At 33.6% G+C, this 21910-nt stretch overlaps 1 protein-coding gene across 1 annotated transcript in view; it reads right to left on the bottom strand.

Moving 5' to 3' along the window:
- Positions 1–7937: 7937 nt before the first annotated feature.
- Positions 7938–21910, bottom strand: part of LOC144963016 (uncharacterized) — a 34034-nt gene continuing 20061 nt past the window's right edge. Inside the window, exons 9-15 of the mRNA XM_078896579.1 lie at positions 20993–21141; positions 18384–18720; positions 16361–16507; positions 14562–14723; positions 13352–13445; positions 10743–10839; positions 7938–8802 (exon numbers count right to left, since the gene is read on the bottom strand). Of these exons, the coding sequence (XP_078752705.1) occupies positions 8371–8802; positions 10743–10839; positions 13352–13445; positions 14562–14723; positions 16361–16507; positions 18384–18720; positions 20993–21141 (1418 nt within the window). The 3' untranslated portion in view covers positions 7938–8370. The remainder of the gene's footprint in view (positions 8803–10742; positions 10840–13351; positions 13446–14561; positions 14724–16360; positions 16508–18383; positions 18721–20992; positions 21142–21910) is intronic.

Raw genomic sequence — 21910 nt, 5'->3', positions numbered from 1 at the left:
ATCATTTCTGTTATCCACTGTATTACGTTTGGTTAACATATTCCATATGGTTTGTAAACATTTGAGTGTGTTCCTCTTAGTGGTGATTTGTGCTTATGTCTGGATGAGACTTTAGGTGATCTCAAACAAAGGACTTTGATGGTGTGCTCTTGGAATCTACATGTTTCCTATTTGAACCTAATCCCCTTTGATTTACCCTTTCTTGGGTGCTTTAATTGTAATTCTAGAACTTTTTACTATCCAATTTTCTTCCTTTTTACTGGCGCTGATATGACCTTAATGTGTTGCAAGTGCCGTAAAACCCTTAAAACCAAAACCAATTATATCATTATCCAAGTCATCAGTTTCACTTCTTCTTTACAGCCAATTCCCCACGACTTGAGAGGAGGAAACATTACTTATGAAGTTAATGTAACTTATGAGTACAAAGGGAAGAGGATTGCTTTGAAATATTACACCAATAAGACATTTCTCATTTTACGGAACATTCCTGACACACCTGTCTCTGTGAAGATTAGCTCCAAGAATAAGATGGGTCCATCAAAAGATTTGAGTTATCTCAATATCCCAAAATATTCATTACACGCAGGTAATTTTTGTTTCTTCTCCCATGTTATTATATAATTGATGCAAGCACTTCATTACATTGCGTGGTCTAAATGTCGCAATGAAATTTTTCTCTGTAATTGATCATGTTCAAAAATAAGATAATGTGAAATGTGGTAGAAATAGATGCTTTGAAATAATTTTTTATTTTCAAACACCAAAAAGATCATATTATAATGGAGCTAGTCGGGATCAACTATTTCAATGATAAATGAACATTATTGTGGGTTTTAGTCTCTCATTTAAAATCGATTGCAAACACATAGCTGCCAACCAGTACGATAAAATCGTACTTAGTACAATTTGGCCAATCCAAAAAAAGAAAAAAAATCCAGAAAAAAAAAAAAAAAAAAAAAAGAAGAAAATCTGATAAAAATTATCTTGGGAGAAAATTTTCACCACATATTGTTATTAATATCAATTTTATTCTTATTTTCATTATTGTAACTATAATTTTAGGGGTCTATTAAATATGAGGGTGGGGAAAGTACATGCAGTACATTTAACTAGATTTTAATTTTAAGTCCTACCAGTGCCTTTAAAATTATTTGACAAATGCATAACAAAATCAAAGTCTCATTTTGATGTCAGTCCCCCTTTTGTTCCAAATGGTCTTACTGGTCTAGGGGTAGCCAACGTTCCCCAGCCTTGAAGGAATTTTCACTCACCACGTCACCAGTCATTGAAATATCTTGAAAGAATATAAGAGACATACTCACTTTTTAAATATAGAACTTAGAAAGTGAAACTTATTCGAAATAAAAAACAAAAATAAAAAACAATAATACATAGCAGAGAGATAATTTACAGGAAAAAATGTTTCCCTCTCAGCTAAGGATAATGTTGTTGTGTTTGTTTTTTTTTAAGGGTTTTATGGCGTTTGCAACACATTAAGGTCATATCAGCGCCAGTAAAAAGGAAGAAAATGGAATAGTAAAAAGTTCTAGAATTACAAGTACCCAAGAAAGGAGATCACCCAAAAGTCTCACCCATACACCAGCACAGGATCCCACTAAGAGGTTTTTTTTGTTTGTTGTTTTTAAGGGTTTTACGGCGCTTTTAGGTTATATCAGCGCCAGTAAAAAGGAAGAAAATGGGATAGTGAAAAGTTCTAGAATTACAATTAAAGCACCCAAGAAAAAGTAAGACAAAGGGGAACTGAGAACAAATAGGGATCAGATGTAGATTCCAAGAGCATACCACCAATGTACTTTGAAATCACCTTCAAGTCTCATCCAGACACTAGCACTAATCTCAACAAAGAGGAACACACTCAAATGCTTACATTATACATTCAAAATAAAAATAATACATAACAGAGAGATGATTTACAAGGAAAAAAATATCATCTCCCAAAACAATAATTATGCATTTGACTGTTTCCCTCCCTGCTAGGACTCCGGCCAGTGCCAGGACAAAACCAAGTAATCTCATTCCGAGACAAAGACAGAAAGCATGTTGGAAAACAGATATAAGGGGATAGAAGACACAGTATGTTTGTTTTTGTTTTTAAGGGTTTTACGGCGCTTGCAACACATTAAGGTCATATCAGCGCCAGTAAAAAGGAAAAAAATGGGATAGTAAAAAGTTCTAGAATTACAATTAAAGCATCCAAGAAAAAGTAAGACATAGGGGAACTGGGAACAAGTATGTACCTCCCTGCCCACTAAGAGGAATATACTCAACTAATTACAAATCATATGTTAAAAATAAAAAAAATAACAGTAGGTACATAACGGAGAGATGATTTACAAGGAAAAAAAATATCATCTCCGAAAACTATAACTATCAATTCGACTGTTTTCCTCCCAGCCAAGGACCCTGTCCAGAGTCATGACAAAACTAAGACAGAAAGCATGCTGGAAAACAGTTACAGGGGGATAGAAGACACAGCAAGTATCGCCCTGCCCACTATGGGAGGTCGGGAACCCCACCCAGAGCTAAGGATAACCGCCAGGACTAGTTAAAAACAGAGCAAGCTCATTCCAGCAAAGACAGAAAGCAACATGGTAGTGAATATAGATATAGGGGGATAGAAGACTCAACAACAGTGACTCTCTGCCCGTATAAGACCCCATCTAGACAGGGCTACTGGAACACCAAAAAAAAAAAAGGGAATTGAAAATAATATAGTAGCATATTAATACATAAACTTTATTAATCCATTTATGGGCATTTACAATGAATGAGGTCATTAAAATTAATGACAAACATAGTGCGTTCAATATAAACTTGTAACCAAAGCAGTCACATGAGTCTCAAAATTCATAAACCTGTTTCTCTCTCTCTCTCTCTGTATGTGTGTGTATAAATGTGTATACATAAACTTTATTAATCCATTTATGGGCATTTACAATGAATGAGGTCATTAAAATTAATGACAAACATAGTGCGTTCAATATAAACTTGTAACCAAAGCAGTCACATGAGTCTCAAAATTCATAAACCTGTTTCTCTCTCTCTCTCTCTGTATGTGTGTGTATAAATGTGTATACATAAACTATATATATATATATATATATATATATATATATATATATATATATATATATATATATATATGTATATGTATTTATATATTATGTCTAATCTATCTAAACTTAAATTTTTGACTGTTTCCATGACACTTCTGGATTGTTAGATTTTAAAGAACTGATACTTTCAGGTCATCTCTGAGCCTAAGAAGAGAAAATGCTACTGGTCCTAGTACAAAAAAAAACAACATTTATGACATTATTGTCAATTAACTTGTTGATTTCATTCATTGTGATACATTACGATCATGATATTGACCTAACTTTGAAATTAGTTTTGTTTTCAAAGATTATTATTCGTTCTTTAAAAATACAAATTTTCACATTACAAGTGTCACGTAAATTACATGTCATTCCAATGTGGATATTGTGTCCAATATTTTCCTAAAAACGTAATCGAAAATGTTAAACTAAGCCATATCATCATTCTTTATATATATATATTTTTTTCATCTTCATAATACAAACTGTGTTCGGTCTTGTAATGATTGAGATTCTAAGGGTTGAATGAGAAATTTATTGTAACCTGTATAAAAGATGTATGAATGCCAATTATGAACAAAGGGATGTAACCATGTATATATTTTAGTGTAAATTAGTAAAGTAAGAATTATTTCCCTTGAATCTTTATATCCCGCTATTTAGTCAATTATAGTTATTTGCCCTTTTTGTCTACATGTATATAAACAGGATGTAAATAAAATCATCGTTCACAAGTGCTTACAAGAGCCTTCAGATTTCATTCTTTATTTCACCACGTTGGCTATCCAGAGCCATCAGGCTATTAAGAGCCTTGAACATAACAGCATAGATGCCAACCCTCCGGCAAATACGTCTCCCGTATTTATCACCGATCTCCCGCAGTTTTTTAGTATCTCCAGAAATCTCCCGGAAATTTATCAATTTGAATATTGAGTGTGATGAGTTGCTGGTTCTCTAGACAATCAATTGTCAACTTTTTTTTTGGCTGGTCGATGCTATGAAAGCAACAGAATCGATACCAGTAATGTGGCAATAGATTATATAGATCAGTAAAATTAGGTGCCCCAAACGTAAACAATAACAAGTTGCTAGTGATTTCCGTTAGGGACCGGAATAATTTACGCACAATATAGGTCTCCCAATTTTGTAGTTTGAGTTGTAGGCAATACACTTTCAGTATTGAAAATATGTTTACATAAAATCTAACAGTTGCAGAAATAATAATATAAGGCTAAATTATTATGAAAATCAGGCTCCGAACAATTCTCGTTTTGTTCACACCAGCGCAATAATTTGCTCTGGTCTAAAAATAGATAGACGTAACTTTTGATAAATTTTACCTTTTGTTCCATAAAATATCCATATCTAGACATTATTTGATGCATGATCGAGTATTTATGAATATGTGTTTCTTTTGCCACCTAACAGCCAAATTTTAAAGGTTATTTTTTTCTATTATTTACATTGGAACGTGAGCTGTCAAGACAGGAACATGTGGTTTGCCATGTGCTTCTAGACCTTTGTTTACGTTTGGGGCACCTAATTATACTGTTCTATAGGATTGTAAAAGAATATATTGTGGTATCGATATTTTCAATTGAGAATAATTTGCTTTTGCTTATGCCCTGCCTTAAGTCTTCATCAATTTTCAAAATTTCCTAACCACAACGTGTTTCAATTGCTGAGGACGGTTTCTTTCTAATTGGGAGTAATTTGTATTTGCCTTTTATACTGCCTAAAGACTTTGTTGATTTTTAAAATGTCTAAACGACAAATTGTTTCAAGTTCTGAGGACGGTTGTGCTAAGAAAAAGAAATATTCAACTTCATTCAAAGCTGAGTATAGTGTTGAATTTCCCTGTATAGTTAAAGGAAAAGACGCCTCATTCGCCATGTGCAAAATGTGTCATTCAGAGTTTAGTGTTATGTATGGTGGACGTGACGATGTCAAGAGGCATGTTAATTCTAAGAAACATTTGATTAATGCCAAAGCTTCAACTAGTGGCAAACCAATTACATCCTTCTTTTCTTCAAATTCCAAATCAACGCCAGTGGATGAAGCTGTGATTAGGGCAGAGACTTTATTTACTTCTTTTTTATTGGATCACAACATTCCTTTAGCAGCCTCTGACCATGCTTCTAAGCTTTTCAAAGCAATGTTTTTGGTAGATAGTGTACAACCTGAAGAGATTATTAAAAGATACAGCTGTGCACGCACAAAGACAACGGCAATTGTTAAAGAGTTGGCTATGGATGCAAGACAGTTTCTGATTGAGAAGTGCAAGACCTCTCCCTTTAATATTGCCACTGATGGGAGTAATGATAAAACAGACAAACTCTACCCTTTGATTGTTGTTTCTGCTGATGAGTCAGTCAAATATGAGCTGTTAAGCTTACTCGAGCTAAAAGACAAGTCAACAGGAGCCAATATTGCAAAATTAATTCTGGATGAGTTGTGTAGGGTGGGGATCCCTTTTAGCAACTGCATGAGTTTGTGTACTGACAATGCTCGTTCCATGATTGGAGAAGGGAAAGGGTTGTATGGTGTGTTGCTGAAGGAAAATGCAGGATTATTTGCCACTGGTTGTCCGTGTCATCGCCTCCACCTGGCTGCAGAATGGACATCAAATGAACTCTCATTCAACCCGGAGCCATTCTTTTTAGATATTTATTACTATGTTGAGAAAAGCGCCAACAGGTTCCAAACGTTTCAGGAATGCCAGAATAGCTGTGGTACTGCAGAAACGATTATCCCTAAACATGTTCCAACCAGGTGGTTATCTTTGGGGAAAATTACAAAATGGGTGCTGGATCAGTGGGAGCCCCTAAGAAAATTTTTCAAAGATGAATGTGACTCTGATAAAAAAGAAGGAAGCAAGACCAGTGACAGAAAGAGAAATGCTCTTGCAAATCTAGATTCTCGAGTTACAAAACTGACTTTGCATTTCTTAAATTTCATGTTACCACTTTTTGACAAAACAAATTGTCAGTTGCAAGCAGAAACACCATTGATCCACAGGCAGTGCAGAATTTTGTGCAGGTTTATCAAAGACTTGATGGTTTTGATAGTGAAGCCTTGTGCTATGCTGTACAACTGTGTTACTGATGTTGACCTGGATCAAGACTACAACCTCAAAGACCCTATGAACATCTCACTAGGAGAAGCTGCCACATCATTCTTACAAGAATCAAAATTATCTGATGATAAAGTAAAGAAATTTAGAGTTTGTGCAAGAAACTTTGTCAAGGTGGCTATCAAGTACTGCCTTGCAAATTTGAAATTGACAGACCCCATCCTCTTGAATGCTGAAATTGCAGATGTGAGCGTGCGCACAACTATGTCCTTCAAGAGCGTTCAGTATTTCCTCCAAAGATTTCCTCAAATTTTGCCATCTGGGGCGAGCATGGATGATCTTGAAAGGGAAGTCTTGCAGTACCAGGTGGATGATTTGTTGCCAAAGATTCTTGAGATGGACAGAGCTGATTACCAGTGGCAAGAGATTAGTACTCTAAAGGATGAAATCGGTGACTTGAGATTTAAATTCTTGCCAAAAGTCATGTTGACCATATTGTCAATTCCCCATGGTAATGCCTCATGTGAGAGATTATTTTCCACTGTTCGCAAAAACAGTTTAAAGACTGAGACACTAGGAGACATCATTTTGGCAAGTGCTACAACAGGACTTTGTCTTCTGCTTTGCTAAAGAAGTGCAAATCGGCCACATGCAATGCACTGAGCGGACAAGGATGCTCAGCCGCAAAGTAGATCTCTGAAGCCCTGGTGTGTTTGTAAAATAGTTGTAGATAGTGTCTTGCCAACTGTATATATTCTTATTCTGGATTGAGTTTTATTATTTTATTTCTATTATCGTGTGGACTATTTGAAAAGATGGGAAATGTTTTATTTGTTAGGATATCAAATGGAGTTAAATTGAGACATGGCAGTTAAATTAACAAATACAATTGGACATACCTCTGCATTCTGGTTCATTGTTGTGCATCACGAGGAGTAATCATGTGGCTTTTGAAGAACTCCCTGATTTTGTTCCAAATCTCCCTCTAATTGAATTACCGGGTTGGCAGCTATGTAACAGGTCTATTATCTTGAAAAGGAATATTTGACAAATTTTGATTCTTTCTGATTCTCTGAATGATGGCCCATATGTTTTGGTATGCCCCTGAAATTGTCCTAAAATGTGTGGTTCGGACCGCTTTGCATCCAAAAAGGGGTTGGCTGTGGGTGAATTAACAGCTCAATTCTCATTGCAGCTTTTATATAAATCAGTGCATTTTCTGCTTCATTTACAACCCGAAACAGTCAAAGCAAATGTGAGGTTGTATCTCAACTTTTATTACAAGGGCATTGTGCATATTTAGTGACAATAAGGCTAACTTCACTAACTGTAAATCCAATAGGTGCCATTGGCTCTAGGTTGCATATGAATGATTGTGAAACAATTGCCTTTATTAGGTGAACCCGACCTAAAAAAGAATTATGCACACGTCAAAAAGAAAACCTCAGTGACCATTTAAAACACACAAGTTTTTAAAAACCAAATGAAATAAAGACTATTATTGATTTTCTTAGACAACTTAGGATTCATGACCAAATTTTCCAGCAATATTTAATATTGTCTAAACCATTGCAAGTTGTCTGTCCCTATGGTGACAACATCATCGTGACATTTCAAAAAGTATATGATTTCTTCCCAATTCTGATACATCAATATATCTCAATACAAAATATACAAAGATAACAGGGCATTTTGAAAAGACTCTCTCTCTCTCTCTCTCTCTCTCTCTCTCTCTCTCTCTATTTTTTTTTTTTTTTTTTTTTTGGGTCACAATCTGTATTTTTCATTCATCAATGTAATTACAAATTAACGATTCATTAAGGCAAAATTTAATATTTGAATCAGTAAAAAGATTATGAAAGACACTAAGATTAGAAACTGAGTAACAGAAACTGCAACAAAATTCTTGCCTCGGAAGTACTGATAGCACAATTGGTAGAACACTCATCTCACACTCAAAGAAACCAAGATCGATCCCGGGTGATGTTGAAATTTTTTTCTGACCGCTTAGTTCATCCAGCAGTGACTGTGTAGCTGGGTCTTTTAGATCTTGTGGAAAGTACTTTGAAATAGTCTAGCATTCAACTCAAAGGGAAGCAAGTAATTGCTTTTATTCACTTATGCTATAGAAACAAGGAAAAAATCCGGCTCCAAGGGTCTAATGGCCCTGAAGGACTATTTTTTGTTTAATTGTTGCCTCATTATTTCTTGAAATCTTTCTTCTATTGACAATAAACGCTGAGCACGCCTGTGATTATCGTCATTGTCCTCGGCAACATCACTGCTTTTACTTCCACTCTCACCACTAATATTAGAGTCATTTGTCCAATTATTGTTTTGAGAAGTATTGGTTGAAACACTGTCACTATTTGAAAAATCTCTATTCTGATCATCACTCTCAATGGAAATTTTAGTATCACCTGAGCAATTTCCACTATCCGTCACAATTTTTGAGAAATCTTCACTTGGCCGATAAGATATTTTAAATGTACCATCAACTTGTGTGAAAGGACTTTCAACTTGGGTTTTCTTCAATTTTATCTCTGTATAATCTGAAGAACCTTTACCACTATCCTCATCTTCCAACCCACTAAAGATGTATGTATTCTAGGGATGAAATAAGTCATAGAATTAAATCATTAAATTGATTTTCCGCCAGTATGAAGATTAAGGTAAGTAACAAGTCCATTTATATCACAATCTTAACAAATAGATTTCAACACATGAACGAGATGCTTGTAATATTGTTGGGGGAAAAATGGAATAACTATAAAAAATCAAATTAGCACCTCTTATATATAAAGCATCTTTTCATGAGAGGAAACAAATTTACTACCTTAGAGGAAAGTGAAGTTTTGCAAACCCAGTAAGAAGTTGGCCATTATAGGTGAACTTTGTCCTTGTGTGATGTAATTAACGTAGTTTCACAAAAGTGCCCAGAAATCAGTTACCTACCATGAAAAACTGGCATACAAGCAGTAAAATATATGGTAATAATCTGTACTTTACATAAGGCTGACCTTTGTATAAGTTGAGTCAATTGGCATTTGGCATTTTTATTTCTTGTGAAAATGTCAAAAAGAAATTATGCATTTAAAACAGTAGTATCGTAATGGTCATTAACGCTTTAAAACCATGCCTGCCCATCAGTGCTGCAAAAATGGGCATACAGCCAAAATTTGATGAATTTGATAGGAAAAATTCTGGGTCTTGGGATAAAATGGGCACTTATGAGAAACAAAGATATTGTTGAAAACTCATTTTGTAAACGCAGCTTTAAAAAAAAGAACATTGCACAGAGTACCTAAATTTATTTAACAAAAATGGATCAACAATATAAGAATGGAATGTATGACATGAGGAATGCTTCTGATCAACCTCTCATTCATACAACAACAGACGTCATATAAGGAATTACCATTTTTATAATTGTTACAAGAACAAGGGTTTGAATTGTTTCTTGTTATATATTGTCATGTGCAAAATAAGTTCACTCTTAATTCTTCCTTTATATCTTTTGACTCAAACCAAGCTTTATGTCGAATTAAATATCATTTTAATGGTTGATTAATTACCTATTCAATGAATGTAATTATATTCCTATTTTTATACATTCAATTAAAAGATACAATGCTTAGAATTTGACTTTGCAAAAATGTGTGAAGGTAAGAATTTTAGGGAAAGCAATATGCATGCAACAAGAGGCATTTACATTATAGGATTTTTACACCAATTTTGATATTCAATAACCTTATTAAAATCAACATGATTTGATAAACAAAATATCAACAACATCAGTCTTTTTTTCTTAAACTGTAAGTAAACTGTCCCGAAAAAAAAATCAGACCTGTGTTGAGAACTGTGCCTGTTTGATGGTCCAGCAAATTCAAGCTGTCTATTGCAGAATATTTATGCAGATTTGGTACATTACGAAAGGTTATTTACAAATTAATATAGACATAAAGGAAAAATTATGGCTGTATTCAGCAAGACAATACCATTCAAATTAGAAACAGGGTGTGTGGCTCTTTGGTAGCTTGGGCTGGATCATGAGAGGTCAAAAGACATCCATATAAGAAAAAATGGTTGTCATCTGACATATTAGAGACAATAAAATCGCAACAGTTTTTATACATGACAAAATTATGAGGGCTCAAATGAATGTGAACTTACTTTTGCACATGACTATCGTTTATTTTCTTTTATTTAAAAAAAAAAATTATTTTTTTGGTATCTGTTTTAAAAGGTTTTATTCCATACTTTTTCAGCAGCTTCAGACAATTTAGCATTTACTATTGGATCATTTAAGGAGTTTTTATTGGGTTTATTTCTTCTCTGTTTAATTCTTTGATAACCCCCTAGTTATTTTTGGCCATGTACCCAGTCTCATTTGAACTATGGAATAAAGTTTGTAGAAAGAGTTGTAATCAAGGTCGGGAAACTGAGAAAAAGGGTATCATCTTGATCTCATTCATTGCCCTTGAGACTCTTATTAAGTTCTGTTAAGATAATAATTTCAGTTTGAATAAAAACTGTATTCAATTTACCGTGATTTTATCCTCTTCTTGTCTTCCAATCTCTCTATCCTGATCAGGCTGAAATCTTTTAAAATAGTCTTTGGTCTTCTTCCTTCTTTTACACGACCTGAAAAAAAAATGTAAGACCTATGTAAGATCTATCTCCCTTCTAATATTAGCAATTTAAAAAAAAAGATTTAAAAAATTAAAATCCCTTAATTTAACAAATTATATAATTCTGTAAGCTGCCTTTTAACTTGGACTTTAAATTGTATGAAATACCAGCATTTACATATTACTGCAAAGACAATTCAAATTCAATAAATTTAGGCAAATTATCATTTCACACTGTCCAAGTTAACTATGTGGATATTTTTCACACTCAAATCAAGGAGGGTAATGCGTGTTGCGTGTGTAAAGTAACTTACTCAAAACATGATGTCAAAGTCAAGTTTTCTATCAATCAAAGCCCAAACTCATTACAAGTTTGATATTATACAAAATTAAACAGCGTTGATTCTGCCATCCATGTATGAGATTTGCAAGCCAGCATTTAGTGTCAAAAACTCAATTTTTAAAAAACAACAATATTTTGTAACTTGAACAAATAAAGAAAAATCAAATACATATGTGACGTCGCGCGACGGTTTGGTCCGGAAGGTACATTTTGGACATTTTGACCTTTTGGTATTTCTGAATAGATCATTCTTTTCTCTTTAATTTGATACCTGTTTCATTAATGTATCATATTTTTTGCCTGAGTTATACAAGATTGATATTGGGAGGTTCCTGCTAATCTTAGATCCAAAATTCAGAGAAATTTGCACTTAAAGATTTTACACACATCACCATAGCAACGGCATGTTATATTTCAGGTATCATAATGAAATTTGGCATGCGTTTTATATAGCATGTGACTAACATGTGTGTAAAATTATATTTCATTTGGTCCATCAGCTTTTACACAACACTCGTTTTTGTAATGACGATATTTTTGTGAATTGACCCTCGAGTGAAAAAATAAACCCAACAAATAGCACACATACTTTTATCCATTTTAACAGTGCAGTGCTAATTTAAAGTTAGCTATGATATCGGCACTATTTCACAAGATCTGCAATTCTGGAAAGTCTTCACAAATTAACTGGCAAAAGTAGCCGAGGCATTACAGTCGATTGACTGAAAACCGAAAGGAACACTTAAAACTTGAATCAAAGGAATGAAAATAGTGTCAACTCAACCATAATTTCTCTTACTCAATCGATGTGTTCAAATTTGATTGAGCTATTGGCGGGGGGGAGGTGTCGTGGATTGGGGGGGGGGGGGGGGGGTGGAGGTGGTGGTAACAGCTCTTTGCACTCAGAAAGGAAATCCTCATCCACTCGGATTTTTTTCTCTTTCATTTTCAACATCCTCCTGCATGCCCCCCCCCCCCCCCACCCTCTCTCTCCTCTTCCTCCCTTCTTTCCCATAACTCTCTCTCTCTCTCTCTCTCTCTCTCTCTCTCTCTCTCTCTCTCTCTCTCTCTCTCTCTCTCTCTCTCTCTCTCTCTCTCCTTCCTGTTCCATCATTCTCTTTTTCATTTCATAATCACTCTCTTCATTTTGTCTCGTCCTATTCACTATAGCTATCTCTTTCTATCGGTCTGTCCATTAACTATTTTCTGTTAGTCTTCCTCCCCCCCCCCCCCCTGTCTCTCACTCCTTCTCCTTTACCGCTCGTCCTCTCTCTATCTGCCTCCTCCCTGTTCCAACAATCCCTTTAATTCCATAGTCAATCTTTTCATTTTATCTCGTTCTCCCGTCCTGGTAACCATCTATATCTATCTGTCTATCCACTAGCTCTTTATTTTATTCATCCCCACATTCCATCCTCCCATCTCCAGTCAACACTCGTTCAGCGAATCATTCGAGGCAAGCGCACGCTCACGCCCACAACACCACAATCTCCTCGCCGCTGACGAGCTCAATACAACTATCGGCCGAATCTAACAAGTTAAATTATTCATTTGACAAAATATCTCATAAAAATCAGTTTATAATGAAGCAAGATTTTGAATTTCTTGCAACATCAACTCTAACAACAATTGTGCAGCGTAAGCGGCCATTTTGCATAACTTATGACCATGTGATCCCGAGGACCAATGAGAAAGAAGGATTCAAGGGGTTTTCCGTTGGTAACTATGCAATGGCCTACTTCTGTTTACATAATTGGGATTTGACTACCCTCTTTCGGGGTTATAATTTGAACACAAGATGGGGTCAATGGGCTAAAAATAGCATTGCAAAGGCAGGAATGGAGTTCCCCTTGGAGAAAAAGTTATAGGTTACCAGATTGGCGTCCTTTTGCTAAGCTTAAGAGTCGTCAACAAACGTCAAAATGATCTCTCTTTCAATGGGTGAAAACAGGGTATAACCGTCGCACGACATCACATATTGGTAACTAACACTCCTAATGAAATTTAAGCATCACGTCAGACATTCAAATGCTTTCATATATAAAATAATTTTCACTCCCTGAACCAAAATTAAGCTACCATAATCATAATGGCATTTTTGCATTCAGGTATTGAATATTGAATCTTTGCTAAATGACATAAATTTTTAAGGAAAAGTTTTTAATAGATAACGACTACTTACAAAAGAACACAGCAAGAGATTAGTATCATTACAGCTAATACTGATACAACAGTACTAGTAACAGTTCCAATTGGAGACCCATCATCGGTTTTGCCTGTTGATTCATCACAGAATTCAATGGTAAGGCAATTGGGGAGGGGAGTGCGAGTTTTTTAAAAATTGGAAAACAAGACATTTAACCAAAAGTGACAAAATTGTTATCAGACTATGTCACTGAGACTCAGGCCTGACACACAAAAAGTTAAAACAAGAAGTCTGACCCTGTAAGTTTTTATACTGCATCATATATTATACATGCCCATGGAGCCGGGGTTTATCATGGATTCTATAGTGAAATGGACACTAACAATTGTTTCCTACCCTTTGGATAGGATGCTAATCTATTGCAAAGTACTTTCTGTCAGATCTAACAGATCCAGCTACCCAATCACTGCTGGGTGGACAGGGGGGTCAGAAAAATATATCAACTGCACCCGGAGTACTCTACCAACTGAGCTATCGGGACTTTACATCTTTAAAAAAAATTAAATTATATTCCAAGTCATATATACTGCAGTTGATATTTATTATATTGCAAAAAGCTGACAGCTGTGCTAACTCCATAAAAAAAAAACAACAAAGCAAATCAACAAATTGTGCATGCTCTACGGTCATAATGAAAGGTGAGTAGAGTTATTAAATTATTAAACTTGGTTTATAAAAGGCCACCTGATTGTTATTTTCAACATTTTCCACATTACTAAAAACATAATTTAGTGGTTTGAAACTCATCTAACTTCATCTAAATTGCTCCAAGGGAGATAAATTGTTTTTATCTTTTTTGAGAGTTGAAAGGCAATAAAAAAATATGCCAGGAATTTTAAAAAATTAACTTTTGTTTGGAATAGATCAATGCCAAGGTTCAATGATAAACTAGTGGTTCCAATATTTTGAGACATCTTTTTATCCCTATATCTACAGAAGAGAGACCAGTCTGCATCAATTGACACAAATCAAATTGATCGAAATTTTTGGAAAGTACTAAGTTTGATTGCTAATAATTGTGACAATTCATTGACCAACTCTTTCAAAGACAAATTACAGCAAAAGTTATATAAATATTCATTGTAAAGTTGAGCATGACTAATTTGAGCCATGATCTTTGGTTGTCATCATGTAATGATTCAAATGAAAATGCTTTAAATATTATTTTACAGAAGAAAAGACTTACTAAACCTTGGTCTCTCAATTTTGTATAGTTTGGCCTTTGATGGAGGAATGGTACCATTGGATGACTTGAAGCTTGAAACGCAAACATATGTACTTGCTTTATTCACCTTAAATTTTGCACGGTGTATTATGCCATTTTCAACCTTTATGAAGTTTCCATCAACTAGGGGAAAAAATACAAACACACACATACACAGAACACAAAGGTTAATAAACGAGTGTTTAAACATTTGACGAAATAAAATCTTATGGCACTTTGTCCTAATTTGCGAGGTGTCCCCGATTTCTTAGATCCAACTGCCCTATGAATATATAGGTGTTATCAAAAATAAAGAACTCAACCAATGAAAAAGGAAAGAAAATGGGGAACACATGAAGCAAATTTGATGTGCATAAATATAAAATGCAGACATTTCAATGTGGAATACTAAAAATTAGACTGGGTTTGAATTTACTCTGACCTGGTGTCATATCTTAGCATTTTCATGAGCAAAGTAGTAACAGCAATGTGACTCAAGACTTCATAGCAGCCAGAGTCCTATTATTGTTACTGCTTTCTTGGTGAAAATGGTTGTCTGCAGTAGTAATTTTGAAATAAATTCAGTCTTGCCTTTAAAGAGTAATTCAGTACACTAATGATTGTTGTTACTGTAGGGAAGTGGGAAAAAAGAAGGAAATATATATGGCCATTTTACACACATCAATGTATACCCATGCAAACCGTGGTGGATCATGGTATTATATGGGTTAACAAAAATGATGCAATATATACAGACAATCTATGGATAAAATACCAATTATATGATTTTGACAAGCATTGTCTTGACTACAGAAATGAAGAAAATGGCGGATGAGTCTATGAGGAAAACTCCTAAAAGAAAATAGATGGAAAACTAGATAGATAGATAGATTAATAGACAAACAGATAGATAAGAAACAGGAGAACAGAAGGATAAGGACCATAAGATATGGCTATATAATATATTCCTCCCATAATCAGACCTGCCAAATTGAAAACAGTAATTTTTATGTCAATTTTTAGGAATTTGACAAGGAAATTAGTAATTCCTGAAATCGTGTACAAACAACCACAATTTGATATTGATGATCTCTTCAACATAACATCATCATGCTTATGCGCTGTAGAAATGATTTATTATTGTTATTATTATTATCATCACCATTATTATTAATATTATCATCATCATCATCATCATCATCATCATTAATATATTATTATTAGCATTATTATAGTAATAGTAGCAGTGGTAGTAGTAGTAGTAGTAGTAGTAGTAGTAGTAGTAGTAGTAGTAGTAGTAGTAGTAGTAGTAGTAGTAGAAGAAGAAGAAAAAGTAGTTATTATTATTATTAATATTATTATTATTATTATTATTATTATTATTATTATCATTATCATTATTTAAGTATTACTGAGAATTAAAAATTCGTCATACAATTTATTATTTTCGTAATTGGCTCAGAAATAGACTTTACAATTCATTTCATGAGAATATGTTTGGGATTCCTATTTGAAGTTGTATTATAATTATGGCATTTATATAATAATTGAATGGTTAAATGATGCGGACAGATGTATGGATTGATAAAAGAAAAATGGGAAAAAATATTGAACTCTGAAACTTTTTAACCATGCTTTTGTGTGTGTGTTCTTACGTGAGGGCAATTGTTTTATGTGCTTCTAAATCCAATGGTGACAATTGAAATATTGAAAAAAAAGAAAGATCAACAATTCAGCATTTCGTTGCATAAAGAAAGATTGACCTTTGTTTTAATTCTTACCATTTGGACAGGTATCGTCTTCTGATGTGTAAACATGAAATTCTTTTGCTAAGAACTGCTGTGGCCTGTTAAAGTCGCAACCTTGCCTCCATGCTAAATTAATAACATTTCCATGACTGGACTGATTGAAGTATAATTTGACAGAATCTGATGAAAAAAGGAAACAAAATGTCAATATCATTCATACATATTTAAATAAATCTGCCAGCATTGAATTACAGATATTAATTAGATAAAACATAAATTTAACAATTTCAATACAAATCACGTCACATAAATCATATATAAAAATAAGCTGTTTTCCTAAATCAAGAAGAGAAAAAAAATACTTATGCTACAATGCAAGATGGAAAGAGTAGAGCAGTAATAATAATAATAATAACAACAACAACAACAATAATACTGTTTTTGTTTTTAAGGGTTTCATGGTGATTACGACACATTTAGGTTACTTCAGTGTAAGTAAAAAGGATGAAAATGGAAGTCAAAAAATGATAGATTTACAATTAAAAGGACACGAAAAAAGTAAGACAAAGGGTAATGGTACAAATAGGAAATAGATGTAGATTCTAAGAGCATACTGACATTGTGCATAGTTTGAGATCACCTAAAAGTCTCATCCAGCCACAGGCACAGAATCCCACTAAGAGGAGCAGACTCAAATGCTTACATTTTACATTCAAAACAACAAATAAATCAATACATAACAGAGAGATGATTTCCAAGGACAAAAATACCATCTCCCAAAATTTTACTATACATTTGACTGTTTCTCTCTCAGCCAAGGACTCCGACAAAATAAAAGACAAAACCAAGTAATCTCATTCCATGACAATGACAAAAAGCCTGTTGGAAACAAATATTGGAGTATAAACGACACAGTATGTGCCCAATGTGGGAGGTTAGGAACCCACCCAGAACAACATCAAAAAACGCATATGTAAACTATCCCTAGCTGAAAAATATTTCTTTGTCTGGGTCCCAAAAGTATAGAAAAAATTTGACAAAGATATCAAAGACTCCTCCGAGCTCAGAAATTTTAGGAAACTATTGAAGATATTCCTATTCAGGCAGCCTTTTGAAAAGTAATAGTTTGCATTTTGTGTTATTTATTGTCTTTGCGTATCTAATGCTTAGAGCACTTTTTGGATTCTACATGCTGTATAAACTAGTTATTACATTACATAATCTTTGTTATCCAACAAATGGCCATTCATGTGAGATAAACATTGGTCAAACATGTGACATGAAAAAACATTCGGATAAACATATTTTTATGTTTTTAAGGGTTTTACAGCGCTTGCAACACATTTAGGTTATATCAGCACTAGTAAAAAGGAAGAAAATGGGATAGTAAAAAGTTCTAGAATTACAATAAAAGCACACAAGAGAAAGTAAGACAAAGGGGAACTGGGAACAAATAGGGATCAGATGTAGATTCCAAGAGCATACCACCAATGTACTTAGTCTGAGATCACCTATAAGTCTCATCCGGACACAAGCACAAAATCCAACAAAGAGGAATACACTCAAATGCTTAAATTATACATAATACAAAAATAACAAATATAATAATACATAATGGAGAGATGATTTACAAGGAAAAAAATATCATCTCCCAAAACAATAACTATGCATTTGACTGTCTCCCTCCCAGCCAGGACAAAACCAAGTAATCTCATTCCAAGACAAAGACAGAAAGCATGTTGGAAAACAGACATAAGGGGATAGAAGACACAGTATGGGGGGTCAGGAACCCCACCCAGTCGGATAAACATAAACACTTGTATATGCAATGCACACACATAAATACATTGTGTCTGCACACAGGCATATAAACATATGCACATGTATACAATCCACACACATAGCATAAATGCAAAACCTCAATACAAAATTATCTCAAAGTCCCTAAGTTGTTATACAAATGCATCCACACAATCATACACATACACACACATTAACACACAGATGTCCTCTTATAATTTTGTCAGCTGAAATATTACAACTATTTGATTCTTACCAAATTTACTGTCATAATAGCACTTGAAAGGGAACAATCTGTGACTCCCTTGTATTGAAAACATGAACTTGTACTCATTGGTTTGCTGCTTAATAGAGACTCCATCTTTATCATTGTTGAGAGAGGATGATGGACATGAACTATCCTTTTTGGCAAACACATGAATGGCAGTAACATTCTGATAACGGGGTGATGATCCCTTGTCATTTAAATCTTTATAAAAACCATATACAGCCTGTCTGGATTCGGATACAGTTTTTATCTCACAATCTTTCGCCTTTAAGCTCACAATTCTGTTTTGATTATCATTTCCATCGGATATTCTCTCTGGATATTTCTGGAATTTATAATGAGTTTAAAGAAAATTAGATAAGAAAAATTATCCTAAATAACAAATAAAAGGGCATCATAACTTTATACGGCCATTTTCAGATTATGTGCCACGATATTTCTAAAAGAATAATTATATACTAAAAACTCTTTACTATTTATCAAATAGACAAGCTATTGAAATGCCAAATATTTTTGAGGTATATTACTTAACCAAAACAAAATTTTCGAACAAAATATTTTTCCCATCAGCCAAAAGAGGTGATTTCCTACAAAACAAATATCGAAACAAATATTCAGTTTAATTTGACTGAAAAATAGGATAATAAAACAACACAACAATGACAACTATAACAATGACTCAATGATGACCAAATAGGAGAATGATGATGATGATGATGATGATGATGATGATGATGATGATGATGATGGTAATAATAATATTAATAATAATAATAATAGTAGTAGTAGTAGTAGTAGTAGTAGTAGTAGTAGTAGTAGTAGTAGTAGTAGTAGTAGTAGTAGTAGTAGTAGTAGTAGTAGTAGTAGTAATAATAATACTAATAATAATAATAATAATAATAATAATAATAATAATAATAATAATAATAATAATAATAATAATAATAATAATAATAATAATAATAATAATAATAATAATAATAATATTTTGTTAATTCATAAAGTGCTTTCCATACAAAAGCATATCGAACATTAATGAAATACCCTTGAGTAAAAAATTACAGAGAAGAATAAATAATAACCATCCCTGATTTAGGATCTACAAAGGACACTATTTAGGTCAATCTCCATGGGATATAAACTAAAAACTGACCTCTGAAAAAATCGAGTTTATGATTATTGGCATGAGAGCCATGCCAAAACAAACCCCCTTCTTTCAACATGTGACGTCACCTTTCCATAGCACCCCCCCCCCCCCACCACACACACACACTCATTGTCCATAATTTACAAAACAAAGACAATTCGACATCTATTTATCTTATCCATCCATCTATCCATTTACATACTGCATGTCCCTTTATACATGTTTAGTGTTGCTGTTGGCTTGGGGCTCATTGAAAATCCCTTTTATTAAATTTAGTGGTTATTACACACCTCAATTCTTTATCATTTAATATATGCTACACCAGTGTCTGTCATAATTTCTATTGTCTGGGGTGACACAAGCTATATTCTAAAATGAAGTTGATCAAAGGTGTCTTTCCTACTTTCTTTCGTTTAAAATGACCTGTACTTCTTTGAAATCTCAAGTTTAAGATTCCTTTTACAAGCTGACCGCGAGCAATTTAATTGATTAATAAGGCTATTTCAAGAACTTCAGTTCAATTTAGAAATGTGTTTTGTCAGAGGATGGCAATGTTCTCTTGATGAGAGCAATAAGATTGAGAGGGACAAAAGAATGGAAGTGAGGGTGGTTTTCCGCAGCCTGTCACTTGAACTTCAATATCTTGAATGTAGTTACCGATGTTGCTTCCCCTCCATCCAATCAAACCCCTGCCAGCATGACCATTGTTTTCTACTTCAACATTAAATACTTGATAACGACTTGTCTACTTCACAACGCATTGCCACTACATTAATCTTCCCTCTTCCCCTCTCTACACAACCATCCCTCTTCGCCTTTCTACACCCATTTCAAACTCTGGCGCATATTTTTTCTTCCTTTCACGACAATTGGGAACTTGGAATGTGTTAACATTTTTATCCTAGCCCCGATATATAGTTTGACATATGTGCAAATCGACTTATCTGAACAATCTTAATTTTTTTCCTCTTATCTTCATTATACTTGGGAGTGGCACTGGGTAAAAAAGTGGCATTGACTTATGTGATGTCAACTGTATCACCAATACACCAAAAAAATTTCACTATTATAATTAAAAAAAGCAATGATTTTACTATCCATTTCCTTTATTGAAATTCTTGAGACCCATAAATACTTTTGAATAAAAATACTTTTGACTTGCACATAATTTCTTGAAGGGTGATATTGTTTTGATTTAATAAACTGATGTTCTTGTTTTATTTATAAGAATTATCAGTACCAAGCTGTGTATTGTCTCTTTCTATTAAAAAAATAATAATAAATTAAAAAAATAAATAAATAAATAAATAAATAGATAAGAGCAATTTGTCTTTTTCTTTTGTGTGTGTGTGTGTGTCTGTGTGTGTGTGATATCTTGATTATAGCATTTCACAAATTAAACTATCTCGTGATGAAAACTATCAAAACAAGTTTTAGCAGAAAAATATACCTCACAAATAATTTGAGATGGCAATTTTGAGTACTGATTTCCAATACACCAGTAAATGGCAGAGATCTTTACATTGGGTGGCGGCTTTTCAATAATAACCTCTGCTTGATTGTTGGCAATCTCTACATGAGATTTAAGCTGTTTGATGCCTGTGGAGGAATTAAAAACACATTTACATTGATGATTAACAAGGAAATTTATAATTTAATTGAAGATTTTAAAAAACAAACAAAAACACCTTTAAAATGATGATTTACAAGTAAGCATATCTAAAAATTGGTTAAAAATGAAGTGTTTTGAGTTAGGTTTTACTGATGATTTACTTTATTTAAAGTGGGTTGATAAATAATCTTGTAAAACATACTATTGTTTTCATTATTATGAAAAAGATCGGTGTTACTGTTACCGAGAAAAACTTAATAGAACTTTGAATATATGTTTGAGGAATACAACCACAAACACACACTAACACTCACACATACACTGGGAAAAGAAGAGTGATAAGACATTCAACTATATTTCTATTTCCCAACGCGCAAGCTGCACAGTTTGGAATACCAATCTTTGCTTGCAAGCAGTTATTTAGCCTTCTATCTTTGAGAAAGAATTCTGTTTGGCATTAGGCATTAAGGAGTCACTTTGTAAAAAGTAAAATGTTTCCTACGATGGGCAGCACTGACAATTATTGACTACATTATTGAGACACATCGTCAGATACTTTTCGTATTATTTTCAATTGAATTATTATCATTATTAATATCATCATAATCATTGTCATCATCATCATCAGCATTACTATTATTATTATTATTACTATTATTATCATCATCATCATATCTAATCAATCGGCATAAAGAGAGCATTATAATATAAAGAGGGCTGTGTTTAGGATCCAAAATGATCTACTCTGTGCTACTG

This window comes from Berghia stephanieae, chromosome 1 (genome assembly GCF_034508935.2).
Source record: "Berghia stephanieae isolate SIO BIC M18660-M18661 chromosome 1, UCSD_Bste_1.3, whole genome shotgun sequence".
Classification (NCBI taxonomy): domain Eukaryota; kingdom Metazoa; phylum Mollusca; class Gastropoda; order Nudibranchia; family Aeolidiidae; genus Berghia; species Berghia stephanieae.
This window is presented reverse-complemented; position numbering and strand designations above follow the sequence as displayed.